The sequence below is a fragment of the Salvelinus fontinalis genome, chromosome 5 (assembly GCF_029448725.1).
Source record: "Salvelinus fontinalis isolate EN_2023a chromosome 5, ASM2944872v1, whole genome shotgun sequence".
NCBI lineage: Eukaryota > Metazoa > Chordata > Actinopteri > Salmoniformes > Salmonidae > Salvelinus > Salvelinus fontinalis.
The window spans coordinates 3,550,684-3,572,636 of record NC_074669.1 but is presented as its reverse complement, the minus strand read 5'-3'; the positions used below and the strand labels follow the sequence as shown (position 1 = coordinate 3,572,636).

Here is a 21,953-nt window from a genome sequence, read left to right as displayed (position 1 = left end):
AAAATCCCTAGAATACTAAACAGATGAGGACAAAACGCTAGGTCATGTTTGCTACTGCCGCTTGAGGTTGACGTTTGAACAGTGGCACACATATCAGAACCATGGACAGCTGCCATTTTAGAATGGAACGTTGTCAGCCTATCTACAAATACGTTGCCCAAAAGCATATAAATGTGATTTCATCTTTTAGTCCACACACTGTTCCAGTAAGATCTTGGATAAAAATGTGAGAAGTGAGGGGTAATTAAGGTTTGAAATGTTCACTCGGAGGGTCTGGAGTCATTGTGCTCTTGTGTAGGGTGGCAGGTAGATTAGCTGTTAAGAGCTTTGGGCTAGTAACCGAAGGGCTGCTGTGTTCGAATCCCTAAACCGACTAGGTGAATAATGTGTCCATGTTTACTTGAGCAGGGCCCTGATTGCACCTGAAAGTACTAAAATGTAGTCTTGACCAAAATACCAATATCAACATGAGACGCAAAAACACAATGGACAAACCTGGTTTGTCATTACATGAAGTGCTAACAGACAGGCATACCTGTTTGAGGCCTGTGTCTAGATTAAAGTACTGCTGGCCTTTTGCTCTGTCCATTCCATTGGCACAAGTGCATTACACTGTAAATGCATTACTCTTGCACTAATCAAATCAAATCAAATGTATTTATGTAGCCCTTCTTACATCAGCTGATATCTCAAAGTGCTGTACAGAAACCCAGCCTAAAACCCCAAACAGCAAGCAATGCAGGTGTAGAAGCACGGGGGCTAGGAAAAACTCCCTAGAAAGGCCAAAACCTAGGAAGAAACCTAGAGAGGAACCAGGCTATGGAGATGCCAAATGGGCCTACAAGTAGCTGTTTAGTTGAGAAGCAAATTGCTTCAATGTAAACGATGATAGACCGTGCCTTAGCTTTATACATTTAAATCGCCCCTAGACCAGCCTTGACATGTGCAAAAATTTCTAATCAGGTCAACCACTTAACCTGACAAATACAATATTTGCCTCTAGGACTTGGGTTTTGGACTTGGAGAAATGTATCACTCTCAAATGAGTTATGGATGCAAGGACTGACCATCCATGATATTAAAATGATAATTTTAACCATGTTTTTGGGGGGCTTTACAGTATTTGTTTACATTTACTTTGTTTACAAAAATGTGTAGTTAAACAAGCTTACATGTTGGGTTTTGATAGGGTATCAACAGTTGAATTAAGCTCATGAAGACGCTACTGTGTAAGTAAACATCAGTTTGCTTTATCAGGTAATTCATTTGGAGAACATCTCACCATACCCAGTGATGGTGAGGAATCAAGTTTGGTGTGACAGGAACTCTCAAAGCAATTAACATACAAGTAGGACATGCATATGCTAATGATTAAAATGGTTCTTCAAGGTTGGGGCAGAGATCAAAGAGTTAAATCACTACCCAGAGCTGAGGGCAAACTCGGCTCTTGGTTCATTGTCCTCCACTGGAGCCAGAGTTAAGAACATGGTTACACTGCTTAATTGCTGCTGTTGTCTTCTGCTCTGCTGCCTGGACAGATACTAAAGTAAAGATCCCTCAAATCAATACGTTTTTGCTGTCCTTCATTATCTTACAACCGTATACGTCTGGAACAATATACTCTACAAGCGCTACACATTTCCAAAGAGGGCTCCTTTATTCATTTTGAAGTTATGATACATTTTATGAGCACCACCAACAGAGTGAATGGGAGAATGAATTGAAAAGCCAGCAACACTCTGTATTATTCAGTGCCCCATGAAATAACACCATATCTAGATTCTACAGGATCTACTGACTACTCCCAACCCCACTTTTACATCAGCACAAATAATAGTTGTATTTTTCCATATCTGATTTTTTGAAACAAAAATGACTTATTGTATTTGTTTATAAGCACCATACAAATTGACATTGATTAAAATGTAATATACTGTATTTTTGAATGCTTTATCCACCTTGCAATGTTTTGAAATGTGGGCTTTTATTTTGAAGGGCTCCTCATTACCATAGGAAAGTGACACTATCGTTAGTTCCGCTAGCAGTAGTGAGAGAAACGCACAGATTCTCCAGAGCTGCAGATGAGTCTACATCTACCTCCTTCACTTTAATGATGAGGAATGGTAAAAAAAACAGCTTGATTGCCATAGCAACATCAGGAAAACTGGGCTGTTGTGCTTCAAATACAGCAGTTTTGTAACATATTTTAATTGAGCCTCTCATTCTCCTTAATTGCCGGTGTGGTGAGATAAGTCGATCAGTTGGTATATGACGATACATGCGCTGCTCTGTAAGCCACGTCTATGTAGGAAGAGCAAGTCATGTTGCACTGGGACACGTTTTAATACAGTGAAAAAAGCCTCTAGTTTTACAACGGGTCCGCCATGGTTCTGTGTAGCCTAGTTATGCTAATATATTTGAGATCAATGTATAGACTACCACATTATGAGTAATAATACCCATAAAACCTAACGGTCAAACAAGGAAATGGTTCCAATAGTTTTTCCACCATTCATTTTCCCCATAGGGCATTTTAGAAATACTTAAGAAACTACACAAGACAAACAAAACGATTACAGATAACACAAAAAAATACAGAATATTGATCAAATATTGATCAATGTCATCTTGTCCAAGAGAGATTTACATGGTTATCAAAATGTCATGCCAGGGTAAGTCGACATGCAACACAGCCCTTATTTTGAGTGTTTATGAAATTCCCTATGGGGAAAAATGAATGGTGGAAAAATTATTAGAACCATATCTTTGTTTGACCGCTAGGTTTAATGGATATTATGACACCTCCACTGTGGGGCTCTATTGCAAGTTAATTTAGTCTTTGACTTAATAAGTAAAATATCTTTGAGTAGTAAACAGGGAAACAACGACGAGTCACAAACAGTTGGCAATAGAACATACCAGAGGGGGCGGGGGGGGGGGGGGGGGGGGGATCGTTTACTAGACAACCTAAATTATTGGGATCGGAATAGATTAAGCTTGTTGATAAAACAGACCATGGGATGCCTTTTTCACACAGAGATTTATTTGTCAAAGGTCCGCGGTAGATCAGTGTAAGCTATTCGATTATTAGAGACAGCGTTATCGTAGTGAATGTCATTTATTAATTTACTGTTATAGTATTTCTCAGTTGAAGCGATCATAGCTGCGGGAACTAGCGGTGCTGAGGGTGCTGCAGCACCCCCTGAAAAAATCAGAATAGAAAAAAACCTTTTTAACCCCCACAAAAGTAGTGCACTGGGCCTTTACTAGTCCTGCGTTAGAGGATCGAAAAAGCCTTCTGTAGAACAGCCAGTGGTGGAAAAAGTACTCAATTGTCCTACTTGAGTAAAAGTAAAGATGCCTTAATAGAAAATGACTCAAGTAAAAGTGAAAGTCACCCAGTAAAACACTACTTGAGTAAAAGTCTAAAAGTATTTGGTTTTAAATATATTTAAGTACCAAAAGTAAATGTAATTGCTAAAATATACTTAAGTATCAAAAGTAATACAAAATTCCTTATATTAAGTAAACCAGACGGTACAATTTTATTTTATTTACGGATAGCCAGGGTCACAGTCCAACACTCAGACACCATTTACAAACAAAGCATTTGTGTTTAGTGAGTCTGCCAGATCAGAGGACATGCTGTTTCCACAATGAAAAGAGGAAATATGTTTTTTCCCCATTAGGCCGATACTTTATGCGCTATAATTCTATTCAATAATTTGTCATGTACATTTGTTAACATTGAAAATAATTAATTGGAATGTTTTATTTTATTTTTGAGTTAAATAAATTCATTGTGTTCTTGTATTGCTGATGTATCGTTTTATTTTACATTTGTTTCTACCGACAAACTGAAACACCGTCATTTTATTTATTAATGTCCGCTGCTTTGGAAACAATGTTTTTCAATGGCAGTGCATTTTTATACAACTATACAGCTGTTCATATTGTGTTCATGGTCTGTTTCTGTGGAAACAAGGCAAATAGAACAGCCAGACAAAGTAAACAACATCCCTTCTTTGTAACGGCTCTCTTTCGGTGAGTGAGTTGACCAAGGCGCAGCGGGTTGTGAATACATAATTAACTTTATTTAACAAGACGAAACTAAACACACGAAGAACACTTGAATAATTTTAAAAAACGAACTAGACAGACCTAAACTATGAACTTACATGAAACGAGGAACACATACACAGGAACGAACGAGACAGTACCGTGTGGTGCAACAAACACAGACACAGTGACAATCACCCACAAACAAACAGTGAGAACACCCTACCTTAATATGACTCTCAATTAGAGGAAAACGCAAAACACCTGCCTCTAATCAAGAGCCATACCAGGCAACCCAAAACCAACATAGAAACGGAAAACATAGACTGCCCACCCAAAACTCACGCCCTGACCATCACACACATAAAAACCAACAGAAAACAGGTCAGGAACATCCCTTCTTAATCCTTTCAAACATACAACACACACAGCAATGTGCGTAGTGGGTAATACTTGTATGTCTCTATAGCACAGTCCCTTACTAAATGAAAACATCCGCACACTCACAGTACAAAGCAAATTCCCCTTCTTGTAAAAAAGTTAGTTCCTTGTTACAACCCTCTATTTTTTCTGTTTTCAAAATAGAAGGCTTTGATTTAGCCTGAGTGCCAGACTGTTTGTACTATCATGCCAACTCCTCATGTTTGGCTTGATAATGAAGCTGGCAAGAGCACAAACAGATCTGGGACCAGGCTATAGAAGGAGACAACAGATCTGAGACCAGGCTATAGAAGGAGACAATAGATCTGAGACCAGGCTATTGTAGGAGACAACAGATCTGAGACCAGGCTATAGACAACACATCTGGGACCAGGCTATAGAAGGAGACAATAGATCTGAGACCAGGCTATAGAACATGGGTGTCAAACTCATTCCACGGAGGGCCTAGTGTCTGCAGGTTTTTGTTTTTTCCTTTCAATAAAGCCCTAGACAACCAGGTGTGGGGAGTTCCTAACTAATTAGTGATGTTAATTCATCAATCAAGTACAAGGGAGGAGCGAAAACCCGCAGACACTCGGCCCCCCGTGGAATGAGTTTGACACCTGTGCTATAGAAGGAGACAACAGATCTGAGACCAGGCTATAGAAGGAGACAATAGATCTGAGACCAGGCTATAGAAGGAGACAACAGATCTGGGACCAGGCAATAGACAACACGTCTGGGACCAGGCTATAGAAGGAGACAATAGATCTGGAACCAGGCTATAGAAAGAGACAACTGGTCTGGGACCAGGCTATAGAAATCTTTGATTTCAGTCTTCAAGGAAGATGGCCGCGCTTCCACCAGGCTTGGTGACAAACAGACTGTGTTTCTCTAGCTCGGCTCTGCGTGGGTCTGGTGTGTAGTACAACTCTCTGACGCACTTCAGGAAAGACTCCACCTTGACAGTGGGGACCATGGAGACAGCACGGACCATGGAGACAGCACAGCCTCCCCAGCCTGCTCCGGTCAGCCTTCCCAGCCTGTTCCGGTCAGCCTCCCCAGCCTGCTTCGGTCAGCCTCCCCAGCCTGCTCCGGTCAGCTTCCCCAGCCTGCTCCGGTCAGCCTCCCCAGCCTGCTCCGGTCAGCCTCCCCAGCCTGCTCCCCCAGCCTCCCCAGCCTGCTCCGGTCAGCCTCCCCAGCCTGCTCCGGTCAGCCTCCCCAGGTCAGCCTCCCCAGCCTGCTCCCCCAGCCTCCCCAGCCTGCTCCGGTCAGCCTCCCCAGTCTGCTCCGGTCAGCCTCCCCAGCCTGCTCCGGTCAGCCTCCCCAGCCTGCTCCGGTCAGCCTCCCCAGCCTGCTCCGGTCAGCCTCCCCAGCCTGCTCCGGTCAGCCTCCCCAGCCTGCTCCGGTCAGCCTCCCCAGCCTGCTCCGGTCAGCCTCCCCAGGTCAGCCTCCCCAGCCTGCTAGTTCCGAGATCCCACCGCGCCTGACTGCCTGGAGTGGAGAGAGGAGACAGGAAGTACCGTAAGGTTCCATCAAACCGGCTACATCTGTGTCATCAGTGTATGTCAATCAATCAATCAATCAATAATTGAACCAAGTTTTATGCATAAAGGCCATTTATCATCAACAGTTGTCGCAAAGTGCTTTTACAGTAATGTTATGCACAATGCATATAAGTTGGTAGCATTCATTTGGCAAACAACTACGGGATAAGATTCAAGACAGTTTTCAAAATAGAAGGCTTTGATTTAGCCTGAGTGCCAGACTGTTTGTACTATCATGCCAACTCCTCATGTTTGGCTTGATAATGAAGCTGGCAAGAGCACATACAGATCTGGGACCAGGCTATAGAAGGAGACAACAGATCTGAGACCAGGCTATAGAAGGAGACAATAGATCTGAGACCAGGCTATTGTAGGAGACAACAGATCTGAGACCAGGCTATAGACAACACATCTGGGACCAGGCTATAGAAGGAGACAATAGATCTGAGACCAGGCTATAGAAGGAGACAACAGATCTGAGACCAGGCTATAGAAGGAGACAATAGATCTGAGACCAGGCTATAGAAGGAGACAACAGATCTGGGACCAGGCAATAGACAACACGTCTGGGACCAGGCTATAGAAGGAGACAATGGATCTGGAACCAGGCTATAGAAAGAGACAACTGGTCTGGGACCAGGCTATAGAAATCTTTGATTTCAGTCTTCAAGGAAGATGGCCGCGCTTCCACCAGGCTTGGTGACAAACAGACTATGTTTCTCTAGCTCGGCTCTGCGTGGGTCTGGTGTGTAGTACAACTCTCTGACGCACTTCAGGAAAGACTCCACCTTGACAGTGGGGACCATGGAGACAGCACGGACCATGGAGACAGCACAGCCTCCCCAGCCTGCTCCGGTCAGCCTTCCCAGCCTGTTCCGGTCAGCCTCCCCAGCCTGCTTCGGTCAGCCTCCCCAGCCTGCTCCGGTCAGCTTCCCCAGCCTGCTCCGGTCAGCCTCCCCAGCCTGCTCCGGTCAGCCTCCCCAGCCTGCTCCCCCAGCCTCCCCAGCCTGCTCCGGTCAGCCTCCCCAGTCTGCTCCAGTCAGTCTCCCCAGCCTGCTCCGGTCAGCCTCCCCAGCCTGCTCCGGTCAGCCTCCCCAGGTCAGCCTCCCCAGCCTGCTCCCCCAGCCTCCCCAGTCTGCTCCCCCAGCCTGCTCCGGTCAGCCTCCCCAGTCTGCTCCAGTCAGCCTCCCCAGCCTGCTCCGGTCAGCCTCCCCAGCCTGCTCCGGTCAGCCTCCCCAGCCTGCTCCGGTCAGCCTCCCCAGCTTGCTCCGGTCAGCCTCCCCAGCCTGCTCCGGTCAGCCTCCCCAGCCTGCTCCGGTCAGCCTCCCCAGGTCAGCCTCCCCAGCCTGCTGGTTCCGAGATCCCACCGCGCCTGACTGCCTGGAGTGGAGAGAGGAGACAGGAAGTACCGTAAGGTTCCATCAAACCGGCTACATCTGTGTCATCAGTGTATGTCAATCAATCAATCAATCAATAATTGAACCAAGTTTTATGCATAAAGGCCATTTATCATCAACAGTTGTCGCAAAGTGCTTTTACAGTAATGTTATGCACAATGCATATAAGTTGGTAGCATTCATTTGGCAAACAACTACGGGATAAGATTCAAGACGGATTCAAGAAGATGCTTACATGCAGATTACAGGTGAATTGCACAGCATAAAAAGCAGGAGGAAGGACTGTGTGGAGATTCACCGTCAGCTCTTACTTGTATTTAGGTTCTGTGTTGGCCAGGTGGATTTTCTTGGAATCATTGACAGTGACAGCAGCCAGAATACTCTGCTTAATAGCCATTGGGAGCACAGCATAACCACAGTAGTCAATGTGTTCTCCCAGCAGTAATGAATGAAGACAATGCTTGACATACAGTTACGGTTTATAGCCCTTATAAGGGATAACATTGATTTATGTTTTACTGTACATTACTGTCACAGTGAAATGCCTTCTGCTTATAGTAGCATCTATACATATGAACTTTGTTTACATACCTATTAGATTGACTCTTCCAGGAGCTCGTGCATAAAAGAGGAGATTCACCGTACTTTCCATACTTTTTCTCAAAGGCATCTTTCAGATTTTGCAACCTAGGAATACAACACATCGGGAAAATGAATGCACAATTCAGGGAGTGAGTTGAGTACAAAACTGTCTTACTGTTTCTTACTATACATGTATAATACATGCATTGATAGTTTTAGCAACTGTCATGACCAATATAGTATTTAGACAATTATCACGATCATAACTCACCTTTCATTTGCACTTATCAGAATCTTTGTCTTTGGAGGGTGCGCTGCCATTTTTTCAAACCAAATACCAGTTCTAACCGGTTGTTTTTAGACTATTGGTAAATCACCAAATCTAGCCAGGGTAGCCTACTATACTGAAGATAAAGATTGAAACGCACCAATACTAAACACAGCAAAAAAAAGAGAAACATCCTCTCACTGTCAACTGAGTTTATTTTCAGCAAACTTAACATGTGTAAATATTTGTATGAACATAACAAGATTCAACAACTGAGACATAAACTGAACAAGTTCCACAGACATGTCACTAACAGACATGGAATAATGTGTCCCTGAACAAGGGGGGGGGGGGGGGGGTCAAAAGTAACAGTCAATATCTGGTGGGGCCACCAGCTGCATTAAGTACTGCCGTGCATCTCCTCCTCATGGACTGCACCAGATTTGCCAGTTCTTGCTGTGAGATGTTACCCAACTCTTCCACCAAGGAACCTGCAAGTTCCCGGACACTTCTGGGGGGAATGGCCCTAGCCCTCACCCTCCGATCCAACAGGTCCCAGACGTGCTCAATGGGATTGAGATCCGGAATCTTCGCTGGCCATGGCAGAACACTGACATTCCTGTCTTGTAGGAAATCACGCACAGAACGAGCAGTATGGCTTGGTGGCATTGTCATGCTGGAGGGTCTCACAGCATCTCACAGTAATGGACATTGCAATTGCTTGCCCTGGCCACATCTGCACTCCTCATCTGCAGCCTAAGGCACGTTCACACAGATAAGCAGAGACCCTGGGCATCTTTCTTTTGGTGTTTTTCAGAGTCAGTAGAAAGGCCTCTTTAGTGTCCTAAGTTTTCATAACTGTTTTCATAACTTAATTGCCTACCATCTGTAAACTGTTAGTGTCTTAATGAACGTTCCACACGTGCATGTTCAATAATTGTTTATGGTTCATTGAACAAGCATGGGAAACAGTGATTAAACCCTTTACAAGGATTTTTACGATTTATCTTTGAAAGACAGGGTCCTGAGAAAGGGACGTTTCTTTTTTTGCTGTGTTTATCTGCTGACTTTTATACGCGGGACCTGGATATATTTTGAACTGCTGATCTACGACCAGCTCTTCCTACCAGAACCAAAACCACAACCTCAAACACCTTCATTTAAACAAAAAACTGTTTCTAGACCAGATGTTAACATATTCAGTGTAACGAAACGTAACAATACGGAAGAGTAGAGAAAAAAGGTTCCAGTTCATAGGAATCACGATTCACGCCGATGTTTACGCTGCGCAGAAAGGCATTGGTGGCGGATAACGTTGGAGCTTGAACAAACTGCGACTCTCTGCTGCCTACCGCTAGCTAGCTAGCATGATCCTCTCAGCAGTGCTCCCTACTTCTCTCCACACTCCCATTAAAAGAGTCACTCCAGCGATGCACCTACGCTTGTACCATTAGCAAGTTTGCTGTCGAGTTAGCTAGCTAGCTTTGTAGTCAAGATGTCTGATATGGAAGATGACTTTATGTGCGATGATGAAGAGGATTATGATCTGGTAAACTCCTCCGAAGTAAATATATATGGATATTGTAGCTGATTACCATATACATCGTATTTAGCTAGCTAGATAACCAGCGTTAACATTCCACGTTGCACTCCACTCCGCTAACTTTTGCTAGCTACCGTATTACTCTCAGCTACGTTACTGTAGCTGTTATTGGTGCTCGAATCATTGACAGCTAAATTGCGTAGTTTGTTAGCTAGCTTTGTCTGCAATTATTTGTTCACATACAGTTGCTATAACGTTTGCACCGTTATATGATCCAGCTGTTTGCTGTACAAATCACCATAGCAAAACAACACACATCATCATGAGCTAGCTAGCTGAATGTCAACACAACAGTGGGTGTTGATCTTGTAAACTGCATTGATGATGAATTGTGTGATTTTCAGGAATACTCAGAGGACAGCAACTCTGAGCCCAATGTTGATTTGGAGAATCAGTACTACAATTCAAAGGCCCTGAAGGAGGATGACCCCAAAGCAGCTCTCAGCAGCTTCCAGAAAGTTAGTTATCACACACACACACACACACACACACACACACACACACACACACACACACACACACACACACACACACACCATGTCAATGGCTGTCCATTTGTTAAATGCGTCTTTCTGAACCCCAGGTCTTGGAGCTAGAGGGCGAGAAAGGAGAATGGGGGTTCAAAGCTCTCAAACAGATGATTAAGATGAATTTCAAACTGGTATGTATTAGACATTAGTCTCACAAGTCTCCAAACATTGTCTCTGAAATATTACATGTATGCTACCTACAACTATTGTCTGACAGGCATACTGTAAGAGTAGCCTAGGTATTCATAAATATGAAGAGCCTACTTTATGTGACATCTCTGATCAAATGTGATAATATTTTGTAAAGAAATGCCATATTATGGGAGCATAAAATTGTATTTTGAATTACATTTCTTTAATTTGTCCCCCCCCGCAGACGAATTTCCCTGAAATGATGAACAGGTACAAGCAGCTGTTAACATACATCCGGAGTGCAGTTACACGAAACTACTCAGAGAAATCCATCAACTCCATCCTTGATTACATCTCTACGTCTAAGCAGGTATTGTTTGCAACATCAAATTATCAATCAATAAACAATGTTGATTCTGTGATCATCTGAGCTGTACAATTTTGGAAAACAGTCCAAACTGAATGTTTGAAGAGAAGGCAAATACTTTTTACATTTTTTTTTTAAGATGGACTTGCTGCAAGAGTTTTATGAAACCACATTGGACGCATTAAAGGATGCCAAAAATGACAGGCTTTGGTTTAAAACCAACACTAAGGTATGATTCATTTTAAAGATAAAAAAATATATAAAACTTTACATATGTCATTAATTCCATCCATAATATCATAATTAACATTTTATACAACGCAAAAACATATGTGGCATATAATTTATATGGAGACACTGACTTTGATACTTGTGTGATTTGGTTTGTCCTGTCTGTTGTTTAGCTTGGGAAGTTGTACCTGGAGAGAGAAGAGTATGGTAAGCTTCAGAAGATCCTGAGGCAGCTGCACCAGTCCTGTCAGGTGAAGAAACACTCCTCATCAATGCAATCAGAGGTTTTCACAGAGGTTTTACCACCAAATCTAATTCCGCATTATAACATCATAATGAAAAACATACTTGTGTGTTCTTAGTGACAGTAGAATGGAACTGTATTGTATCATTGTAGCCTGGTCCGAGTTTTGTTTGCGCTGTATAGACAACTTCTATAGCTGTTGTCATGACCACAGGAGTCAAGACAGCACAAACAGATCTGGGGCCGGGCTAGTATGGCTGTGGATTGTGGAAATCTAGAATTCCCTGTTCCTCCTCAAGTGTTTGTGGAATTATATCTCTAGTATTTGTTCTGTCTAGGTGTATAGACGGATGATTAGTATTTGTCCCATATTCTGTCTTGGTGTATAGACGGATGATTAGTGTTTGTCCCATATTTTGTCTTGGTGTATAGACGGATGATTAGTATTTGTCCCATATTCTGTCTTGGTGTATAGACGGATGATTAGTATTTGTCCCATATTCTGTCTTGGTGTATAGACGGATGATTAGTATTTGTCCCATATTCTGTCTTGGTGTATAGACGGATGATTAGTATTTGTCCCATATTCTGTCTTGGTGTATAGACGGATGATTAGTATTTGTCCCACATTCTGTCTTGGTGTATAGACGGATGATTAGTATTTGTCCCAATTTCTGTCTTGGTGTATAGACGGATGATTAGTATTTGTCCCATATTCTGTCTTGGTGTATAGACGGATGATTAGTATTTGTCCCATATTCTGTCTTGGTGTATAGACGGATGATTAGTATTTGTCCCATATTCTGTCTTGGTGTATAGACGGATGATTAGTATTTGTCCCAATTTCTGTCTTGGTGTATAGACGGATGATTAGTATTTGTCCCATATTCTGTCTTGGTGTATAGACGGATGATTAGTATTTGTCCTGTGTTCTGTCTTGGTGTATAGACGGATGACGGTGAGGATGACCTGAAGAAAGGCACCCAGCTCTTGGAGATCTATGCTCTGGAGATCCAGATGTACACGGCCCAGAAGAACAACAAGAAGCTGAAGGCCCTTTATGAACAGTCTCTACACATCAAGTCTGCCATCCCTCACCCTCTCATCATGGGAGTCATCAGAGGTAGACACATCTCTACCTTAACTATATAACCACATCTCTACACATCAAGTCTGCCATCCCTCACCCTCTCATCATGGGAGTCATCAGAGGTAGACACATCTCTACCTACGCCTTAACTATATAACTTAGGCTCCCGAGTGGCGCAGCGGTCTAAGGCGTCACTACAGACCCTGGTTCGATTCCGGGCTGTATCGCAACCGGCCGTGATCGGGAGTCCCATAGGGCGGCGCACAATTGGGAGCGTCGTCCGGGTTAGGGGAGGGTTTGGCCAGGGTAGTCCGTCATTGTAAAATAAGAATTTGTTCTTAACTGACTTGCCTAGTTTAAATAAAAAAATATATAACCCAGACACACATTCATGGGCTCTTTGTCAAGGGTTTTTTCCCTTTTTCTTGTGTTCTTGCTTCGTTCTCAAAACGCATTGGAGGAGAAGACCCAAGGTCCCTCCCCTCTGACCTAGTCCTCTAATGTATTTTAAGTAGGAGGCAAGTACAGAGGATCCTTTTTCAGGACCATGGATGATTTTCTAGGAAATTATCCCTGACCATGTTGTTTGGTCTCTCTCTTGTTTTGTTTTCTCAAGAGTGTGGAGGGAAAATGCATTTGCGAGAAGGGGAGTTTGAGAAGGCTCACACAGACTTCTTCGAGGCGTTTAAGAACTACGATGAATCAGGAAGTCCTCGACGGACCACCTGTCTGAAGTACCTGGTGTTGGCCAACATGCTGATGAAGTCTGGAATCAACCCCTTCGACTCACAGGAGGTATGAAACGTCTCATTAGTGATAAGAGATGAATCTCTCTTAGGGATGGTTTCCCAGACCCAGATTGAAAACGGAGGGCCCTGTCACAATATTATAACCTGCTAATTCAGTAAATGAAATGATATTTTAGTGAACATGGTGATGTGCTTTGTATTGGTGCATCTTTCATAATGTTTGAGTATCTTTACTCATGCTGACATTTGTTTCTCTTAGGCTAAACCCTATAAAAATGATCCAGACATTCTTGCAATGACAAACTTGGTCAGGTAAGACTGCATCTCATTCACTATTACAATCTAACCTTTTCTGGGAAGAGTTTGACTTTGGCTGTTTGTCTACACACTGTTTGTCAACATTTTGTTATATGAACACTGTCTGATTACTGAATGGAAACCAATGTTCTATTCTGCCCCCCCCACACTCCCCATCTAGTTCCTACCAGAACAATGACATCACAGAGTTTGAGAAGATTCTGAAGACAAATCACAGTAACATAATGGATGATCCGTTCATAAGGGAACATATAGAAGGTATGATCTAGACATCACTTTCAGACTGATGTATTTGGTTAATGTTACTTCGTCACAAAACACAAACGTATTAGTAAGTAGTAACATGCTTTATAAGCAAGTTTAAAAAATCCTTATGCCTAGTGGCATGTAAAAGTGTTACAGAAAATTCCTTCTATTTAATAATTTATTTCCTTGTTTTTTTTGTCTTTCAGAGTTATTACGAAACATAAGAACACAAGTGCTCGTCAAATTAATTAAGCCTTACACGAGAATACACATACCTTTTATTTCCAAGGTGAGATCACCACAAAGATCTGTCTCTGGCATTTTTGTTGTTGTTGTTGAAAAAGCAAATATTTTCTCTAAATTTGAAGGTCATTATAATATTTTTTGTCTCTTTTCAGGAATTGAACATTGATGTCTGCGACGTGGAAAGCCTTCTTGTTCAGTGCATTCTAGACAGGTAAATTGCATGTTACATCATTGTGGCTTAGCGGTCTAAAGGCACTGCATCTCAGTGTTAGAGGCGTCACTACAGACCCTGGTTCGATTCCAGGCTGTATCACATCCAGCCGTGATTGGGAGTTCCATAGGGCGGCGCACATTGGCCCAGCGTCGTTAGGGCTTGGCCGGGGTAGGCCGTTATTGTAAATAAAATAAAAATCTTAACTGACTTGCCTAGTTAAATAAAGGTTAAATAAAAAAAATAATGCACCACAGTTTTGTGAATTTACCATCATTGACTTTCTATTGAACTTTTCTTCTTATACCTGTCAGCACGATCAACGGCCGCATCGACCAAGTCAACCAACTGTTGGAGCTGGATCACCAGAAGAGGAACGGAGCCCGATACATGGCTTTAGATAAATGGACGAATCAGCTGAATACTCTCAACCAGGCCATCGTCAGCAAACTGGCCTAATCAGAGTAGTCAGTAGTGTAACTGAAAAGTTAACAATTCGATGGTGGGTTGTATTTCAACTTGAAGGAGCGAGTTAACCCAATTCATCTCGGGTTACAGTAGCAGTAGGCTACATTCATTATTGTCATCTATAGGATTGATGATGTTCAAAGCTTCCAATGGCAAACGTACTGTCACTTATTATGTGACTGATCATTTAAGATGGAGATCAGAGGTGCCAGTTGCCAGCTTGTGTTTCATGGCCTTGGGACAGTTTCCTGGGCACAGATAAATCCTAGTCCTGGATTTAGAAGCATGCTCAATGAGAATGCTTTTTGGGGTTTAGGTGTTGGACTATGCGTAATCTGTGTCTGGGAAAACGGACCTTGTGGCCTAAAACCAACCGATTTATATTAGAAAACGATGGCCATTGTACAGATAGAGGATTGTAAAATCCCACTTATGTACATTTCTTATAGTGAAAGGACATGTCTGTTCTCCCACTGTATTACCGCCTTCCATGGAAATGTGAAAACACCAAATGACTTCTAATATTATTAATGTTGAGCATGTTCTGTAAAATAGCCAGCGCTGTCTATACAGTATTTCATCAATGTAGGTTAATGTTTCATATGGTATGTTGTTTTGACTATGTTATCGAACAATTTGAGCTTTTCTGTTTTATTGATGAATAATAAACGACAAAATTGTACCTTCCTATGGTGTCACTTCTTAAATATTTTTAACATATTTTTGCTAATAACGTGGAGATAACTCATCTTCTGTAAATATCATGAATCAGCAACCATCTCTATAAATCGTCCCAAAGCACTATTTTCTTTTAACTCCAGGTAGGTGATTTGGTTGTCGGCAACAACAACTAAACAACCCATCTGTGTTTGAGCATGGCCATTGGTGGGGGTCGTTTGATGACGCGTGTTGAATTCACCAATCAGCGACGGAGAGTTTATGCCGCTGTTTGGGCGCGCGAGCTTTCAACGGGGCGGCGAGTCGAAACACAGGAAGTTCATTACTATTATTAGCCAGACAGATTGATAGCTAACTTTTGTTTTTCATGATATATACGCAGACGTTTTGTTCTGATTGGCAACTGTTAACAAAACTGTACTCTTGTCAGGCTAGTACGTTATTAGATAGCAGTGCCCGTCATGCCAGTCGTTCGATGCTTTGTTTGTTTTCTGGTAAATGGTTGCTATGTTAGCTAGCTGATGTTAGCTAACCAGTCCGATCATTTATTGCCCAGCATCATGTGCATCTGCTCTTTTATAACGTTTAAAATTAGATTTTTTTTGGTCCTCGCTGATAACATTTATCATCGGATATCCACTTGTACTTCAAATCAAAAGGTAAAGTGATCAGTGAGGTGACTGTTTTGATCACTCTTCAAACTAACTGTTTCTTCTTCTAGCTAACGTTACAACTAACTAATTGACTAACGTTAGCTAGCTCGGTGTTGTTTTGAGTCGTACTAAGGGCATAATGACAATGTTTCTGATACGAGGTGTGTGGTTTGTGTGAGCTCTCACTATCAATCAAATACACACCACGTCATGAACATCTGCGCTCTCTTGTGCCTTCTCAGCTCTTCTCTCAGTATTAGTACTGATCATCATGTCCATCGACTTTGATAGTGCTGCTCTGCAAACTCAACATGAGGAGGAGGAATACGATCCAGAGGACTATGCCCGAGAGCAAGAGGTACGAATTACTCTGTCATTCTCTCTCTAACACACACAGACCGTTATTTTTGTTGATAAACTTGCTTGTTGCTAGGGTAGTAACGTACCTCTGCAAGACCAGTGGATCAGAAAGGCACATGATACATATGAAACAGTGTTGCTATTATGTTTTCTGCCAATGGTTTCAGTGTGACCTCAATTCAGAGTGTTTTCGCAGATAGTAGACAGCTCTTGTGATGCCACTCCGTAAGGGCAGGAATCGTAGTGATATTTATAATAATCGTCCCATTTCAAGGCTTCCTTGTCTAGCTAAGATTATTGAATCCTTGGAGTAGGAAGCAGATTATTCAGTCGACCTTATTTTATCTGTTCGTGATCATGGTGATCTTATTTGTCGAAGTGTAGCTGCTACTATGAAACTTTGGCATGAGTAGGTGTACCAGTCAAAAGTTTGGACACCTACTCTTATTCTATTTTTACTACATTGTAGAATAATAGTAAAGACAAAACTATGAAATGACACATATGGAGTCATGTAGTAACCAAAAAAGGGTTAAACAAATCTAAATATATTTTCTATTTGAGATTCTTCTAAAGTAGTCACCCTTTGCCTTGAAGACAGCTTTGCACAGTCTTGGCATTATCTCAACCAGCTTCATGAGGTAGTCAGTTAACCCAGAGTTAACTCTGCTGCAGAGGATAAGTTCATTTGAGTTAACTGCACGTCAGGAATTGCAGCCCAAATAAATGCTCCACAGAGTTCAAGTAGTTAGAGGTCGACCGATTTAATTGGCAGGAGCCGATAAAGAATCGGTAATCGGCATTTTTGGATGCCGATGACATTGCACTCCACGAGGAGAATTTTACATAATTATGACATAACATTGGTTGTGCAATGTAACAGCAATATTAGACTTAGGGATGCCACCTGTTCAATAAAATACGGAACGGTTCTGTATTTCACTGAAAGAATAAACGTTTTGTTTTCGAAATGATAGTTTCTGGATTTGACCATATTAATGACCTAAGGCTCGTATTTCTGTGTGTTTATTAAAATTAAGTCTACTATTTGATAGAGCAGTCTGACTGAGCGGTGGTTGCCAGCAGCTCTTCGCAATATTTGAAGCACAGCGCTGTTTATGACTTCAAGCCTATCAACTCCCGAGATTAGGCTGGCAATACTATAGTGCCTATAAGAACATCCAGTAGTCAAAGGTATATGAAATACAAATGGTATAGGGAGAAATATTCCTATAATAACTACAACCTAAAATTTCTTAACTGGGAATATTGAAGACTCATGTTAAAAGGAACCACCAGCTTTCATATGTTCTCATGTTCTGAGCAAGGAACTTAAATTTTTTTTTTTTAACATGGCACATATTGCACTTTTACTTCCCAACACTGTGTTTTTGCGTTATTTAAACCAAATTGAACAGGTTTCATTATTTAGACTAAATGCATTTTATTTATCTATTATAATAAGTTAAAATAAAAGTGTTCATTCAGTATTGTGGTAATTGTCATTATTACAAATATATATATTTAAAAATTGGCCGAATTAATCCGCATCGGCTTTTTTTGGTCCTCCCAATAATTGGTATCGACGTTGAAAAATCATAATCGGTCGACCTCTACAAGTAACAGACACATCTTCACATCAACTGTTCAGAGGAGACTGTGTGAATCAGGTTTTCATGGTCGAATTGCTGCAAAGCAACCTACTAAAGGACATCAATAATAAGAAGAGACTTGCTTGGGCTGTGAAACACGAGCAATGGACATTTAGATTGGTGGAAATCTGTCGTTTGGTCTGACGAGTCCAAATTTGAGATTTTTGGTTCCAACCACTGTGTCTTTGAGAGGCAGAGTAGGGGAACGGATGATCTCCACGTGTGTTTCCCACCGTGAAGCATGGAGGAGGGGGTGTGGAGGTGCTTTGCCGGTGACACTGTCAGTGATTCATTTAGAATTCAAGGCACACTTAACCAGCATGGCTACCACAGGTGTTCTGCAGCATTAAGCCTTCCCATCTGGTTTGCACTTAGTGGGACTATCAGGTTTTTCAACAGGACAATGACCCAACACACATCCAGGCTGTGTAAGGGCTATTTGACCAAGGAGTGTGATGGAGTGCTGCATCAGATGACCTGGTCTCCACAATCACCTGACCTCAACCCAATTGGGATGGTTTGGGATGAGTTGGACCGCAGAGTGAAGGGAAAGCAGCCAACAAGTGCTCAGCATATGTGGGAAGTCCTTCAAGACTGTTGGAAAAGGATTCCAGATGAAGCTGGTTGAGAGAATGCCAAGAGTGTGCAAAGCTATCATCAAGGCAAAAGGTGGCTATTTTATTAACTTTTTTGGTTACTATGTGATTCCATATGTGTTATTTCTTAGTTTTGATGTCTTCACTATTGTTTTACAATGTAGAAAATTGTAAGAATAAAGAAAACCCCTTGAATGAGTAGGTGTGTCCAAACTTTTGACTGGTACTATATACATAATATCTGGCTTAACTAGCTTGTGGGTAGAAGCTGTTCAGGGTCCTGTTGGTTCCAGACTTGGTGCATCGGTACCGCTTGCCGTGCGGTAGCAAAGAGAACAGTTTATGAATTGGATTGACTTTGACATTTTTTTGGGATCTTCCTCTGACACCGCCTGGTATAGAGGTCCTGGATGGCAGGGAGCTTGGCCCAAGTGATGTGCTGGGCCATACGCACTACAACCCTCTGTATCGTCGTGCGGTTTAATGCCAAGCAGTTGTCATACCAGGTGGTGATGATGCAGGCATTCAAGATGCTTTCAATGGGGCAGCTGTAGAACTTTTTTGAGGATCTGAGTGCCCATGCCAAATCTTTTCAGCCTCCTGAGTGTGGAAGAGGTGTTGTCGTGTGTGTGTGTGTGTGTGTGTGTGTGTGTGTGTGTGTGTGTGTGTGTGTGTGTGTGTGCGCGCGCTGTGGACCATGATAGATCCTTAGTGATGTGGACACCGAAAAACAGTAGCTATGCCGACGCACTTAATCAGCATATTTAGTAACCACGCTAGTCAGGGCTCATCTGAAGTGTTGTTAATTAACTTCTCTTTGAAATGCACAGACTTTGCCAAGGTTGAGCATAGACAGTGAAATGTCTGATAGACCTCCCGGGTGGCGCAGTGGTCTAGGGCACTGCATCGCAGTGCTAGCTGCGCCACCAGAGTCTCTGGGTTCACGCCCAGGCTCTGTCGCAGCCGGCCGCAACCGGGAGGTCCGTGGGGCGACGCACAATTGGCATAGCGTCGTCCGCGTTAGGGAGGGTTTTGCCGGTGGGGATATCCATATCATATATATACATATATATACATATCAGTATGTAAAAAAATGTAATAAAAATGTATGCACTCTACTGTAAGTCGCTCTGGATAAGAGCGTCTGCTAAATGACTAAAATGTAAATGTAAAAAATGATAATTATTTTTTATTTTTTTAATGATTGTCAAACGTAGATAGACATGTTCTTCAGATTTACTGAAGAGGGTCTGGGTCGGTCTTCTCATCCGGCAAATGTGTCATGACATCATCTCTAATAGTGTGGTATTTTTAGGCAGAAATCATCTATGTGATCTGAATGGTCACACTGCCCCACTCTTTAGTAGTGTATTTGGTCAGTGGGTCAGTGGGAACCTCTTTAGTAGAGTATTTGTACAGTGGGTCAGTGGGAACCTCTTTAGTAGTGTATTTGTACAGTGGGTCAGTGGGAACCTCTTTAGTAGTGTATTTGTACAGTGGGTCAGTGTGAACCTCTTTAGTAGTGTATTTGTACAGTGGGTCAGTGGGAACCTCTTTAGTAGTGTATTTGTACAGTGGGTCAGCGGGAACCTCTTTAGTAGTGTATTTGTACAGTGGGTCAGTGGGAACCTCTTAGTAGTGTATTTGTACAGTGGGTCAGTGGGAACCTCTTTGTAGTGTATTTGTACAGTGGGTCAGTGTGAACCTCTTTAGTAGTGTATTTGTACAGTGGGTCAGTGGGAACCTCTTTAGTAGTGTATTTGGTCAGTGGGAACCTCTTTAGTAGTGTATTTGTACAGTGGGTCAGTGGGAACCTCTTTAGTAGTGTATTTGTACAGTGGGTCAGCGGGAACCTATTTAGTAGTGTATTTGTACAGTGGGTCAGTGGGAACCTCTTTAGTAGTGTATTTGTACAGTGGGTCAGTGGGAACCTCTTTAGTAGTGTATTTGTACAGTGGGTCAGTGGGAACCTCTTTAGTAGTGTATTTGTACAGTGGGTCAGTGGGAACCTCTTTAGTAGTGTATTTGGTCAGTGGGTCAGTGGGAACCTCTTTAGTAGTGTATTTGTACAGTGGGTCAGTGGGAACCTCTTAGTAGTGTATTTGTACAGTGGGTCAGTGGGAACCTCTTAGTAGTGTATTTGTACAGTGGGTCAGTGGGAACCTTGAGGAGGGTAAGCCCTTAGGATGTAGCCTGGCGTTTTTGTGTTTCTAACACACTGCCTGCTCCAATCAGATGTCAGTGTGTTACTCACCTCTCAGCCATCTGCTCTGCTCAACCCTGAACCTGTTATCTGTGCTGTGCTGGGATATTATTGACCCAGGCAGGCAGCGCAGGTGAAAGGCTGTCAGCCTGTTGTCATAGTGAAGCTAGCTCTGCTCTGTATTTTCTCTCTTTTTTTTTTCTTTTTTTTTTTTTTAAAGTTAAACTTCATAATGTCTCTCTCACACTCTCAGTGGTGTGAAGCTAGAGCAGGGTTACATTCAACTAGATTTGACTAGACCAGACCGCTCACTCTATGAATTATAAAACAGTAGAGTTGCATTTTACTAGACTAGATCAAGCATGGCTGGATTATTGAAGCCCTGACTCGACTGGATTTTCATTGGATTAACATTGCGTTAAAACACTGGATTTATTCTACAGGGGACTGACTACGTTTTTGCTTCTATGCTGTACGTACAGGAGGCTGTTCTGCACAACAAGTCAGTCATGTGAAAACAGTTGGTCTGCTCCAGTTCACCAGGCTGTATGATGTGTGTGTGTGTGAGAACCAACAATAGAGCCATCTGACTGGGAACACAAGGCTAGCCTAGAACATGTCTGGCCGCATTGCCTTCGAATGTTTCATCGTCGCACAAGAATGATCCTCTCTGTGTGATGAGACCAGACTGGAATCATGTGGCTCAGGAGCTGAAGTAAATGTGTTTCCTCACTTCTGTTGATAACTCCCTGACTGGGACATTTAGTGAGTCCTGCTCTGGTTGGGGATATGCGTACTATGATTGAGGACACAGTGGAAGATGTGAGGCACATTCAACAGTCCTTATGGGAAGTAAGTAGCTGTCTGCCTTTTCCTGTTCCCTTCACTCAGGCTACTTCAGGCTACAGTTTACTTCAGGCTACAGTCTACTCAGGCGACAGTCTACCTCAGGCGACAGTCTACCTCAGGCGACAGTCTACCTCAGGCGACAGTCTACCTCAGGCGACAGTCTACCTCAGGCCACAGTCTACCTCAGGCCACAGTCTACTTCAGGCTACAGTCTACTACAGGCTACTCAGGCTCCATACTGAAATGGCACCTTA

General features: G+C 42.6%; 2 protein-coding genes across 6 annotated transcripts in view; both read left to right on the top strand.

The window, feature by feature from the left end:
• The first annotated feature begins 9,478 nt into the window (after positions 1-9,478).
• On the top strand, positions 9,479-15,395 carry LOC129854914 (COP9 signalosome complex subunit 2). Of its 5 annotated transcripts, none has more exons than XM_055922086.1 (13): positions 9,479-9,822; positions 10,221-10,334; positions 10,460-10,537; positions 10,783-10,908; positions 11,045-11,134; positions 11,310-11,432; positions 12,329-12,503; positions 13,087-13,265; positions 13,479-13,531; positions 13,698-13,795; positions 13,990-14,072; positions 14,182-14,240; positions 14,555-15,395. In XM_055922086.1, exons 1-13 carry the CDS (start codon positions 9,769-9,771, stop codon positions 14,697-14,699), a joined length of 1,377 nt encoding a protein of 458 aa, XP_055778061.1. In that variant the 5' UTR covers positions 9,479-9,768; the 3' UTR covers positions 14,700-15,395. The 5 variants fall into 5 exon arrangements, with proteins under 5 accessions (XP_055778061.1, XP_055778060.1, XP_055778059.1 ...); XM_055922085.1 differs by having other exon boundaries at positions 9,481-9,837; positions 11,310-11,420; XM_055922084.1 differs by having other exon boundaries at positions 9,481-9,837.
• A 278-nt stretch (positions 15,396-15,673) lies between these two features.
• LOC129854913 (centrosomal protein of 152 kDa-like) overlaps positions 15,674-21,953 on the top strand; it is a 36,902-nt gene continuing 30,622 nt past the window's right edge. The window contains exons 1-2 of the mRNA XM_055922083.1: positions 15,674-16,045; positions 16,282-16,397. Coding sequence (XP_055778058.1) covers positions 16,311-16,397 — 87 coding nt within the window. The 5' untranslated portion in view covers positions 15,674-16,045; positions 16,282-16,310. The remainder of the gene's footprint in view (positions 16,046-16,281; positions 16,398-21,953) is intronic.